This window comes from Carlito syrichta, unplaced genomic scaffold, assembly GCF_000164805.1.
Source record: "Carlito syrichta isolate Samal-C Ts95f unplaced genomic scaffold, Tarsius_syrichta-2.0.1 Scaffold78750, whole genome shotgun sequence".
Lineage (NCBI taxonomy): Eukaryota > Metazoa > Chordata > Mammalia > Primates > Tarsiidae > Carlito > Carlito syrichta.
This window is the reverse complement of record NW_007022846.1, coordinates 126,240-126,792: the sequence shown is the minus strand read 5'-3', so window position 1 is coordinate 126,792 and position 553 is coordinate 126,240. Positions and strand designations below refer to the sequence as shown.

At 70.2% G+C, this 553-nt stretch overlaps 1 protein-coding gene across 10 annotated transcripts in view; it reads right to left on the bottom strand.

Moving 5' to 3' along the window:
* SERBP1 (SERPINE1 mRNA binding protein 1) overlaps window positions 1-542 on the bottom strand; it is a 19,169-nt gene extending 18,627 nt beyond the window's left edge. For all 10 annotated transcript variants that reach the window (XM_008054385.2, XM_008054391.2, XM_008054400.2 and 7 more), the window contains exon 1: window positions 5-542. In XM_008054385.2, coding sequence (XP_008052576.1) covers window positions 5-317 — 313 coding nt within the window. In that variant the 5' untranslated portion in view covers window positions 318-542. The remainder of the gene's footprint in view (window positions 1-4) is intronic.
* Window positions 543-553: the final 11 nt, after the last annotated feature.

The following is a 553-nucleotide window of genomic DNA, read 5'->3' as shown; positions in this document are numbered from 1 at the left end:
TCACCTTCTTTCTTGAGCGCCACGGGCGGCTGCGTCTCCTCCTTCTTGTCCGCCACGCCGACGCTGGGGGGCAGCGGGTTCTTGCGGTCCTTCTGGGACTCCTTGCGCAGCTGCTTGCCGGCCGCGGTGGAGTTGGCCTGGGCCGCGGCCTGAGCGGCGTTCTTGGCCCCGGGGCCCCCGACGCCGCCCCCGCCGGCTTCTTTTTTCTTGTTCTCCGCCGCCTTCAGCACCTCGAAGGGGTCCGACTCGTCGTCAAATAGCTGGTCGAATCGATTGGTGACCACGCAGCCGAAGCCCTCCTGCAAGTGCCCGGGCATGATGGCGGCTCGGCGGCGCGTTCCTCCACGGATTGCAGCGGGCCGCGCCGAGCCAGGAGCGCCTGCTTCAGCTCTCCCCACAAGATGGCCGGGCTGAGAGAGGGGGGCCGCCTTCTCTTCCGGCGCCAGGCACACATCCGGGAGCGGCGGGCGCCGCGAGGCACCGTGGGGCGTGTAGGCCGGAGTCGGTTCTCCGGGGGCGGGAGCCCGCGCCGGGACTACAATTCCCAGAGTGC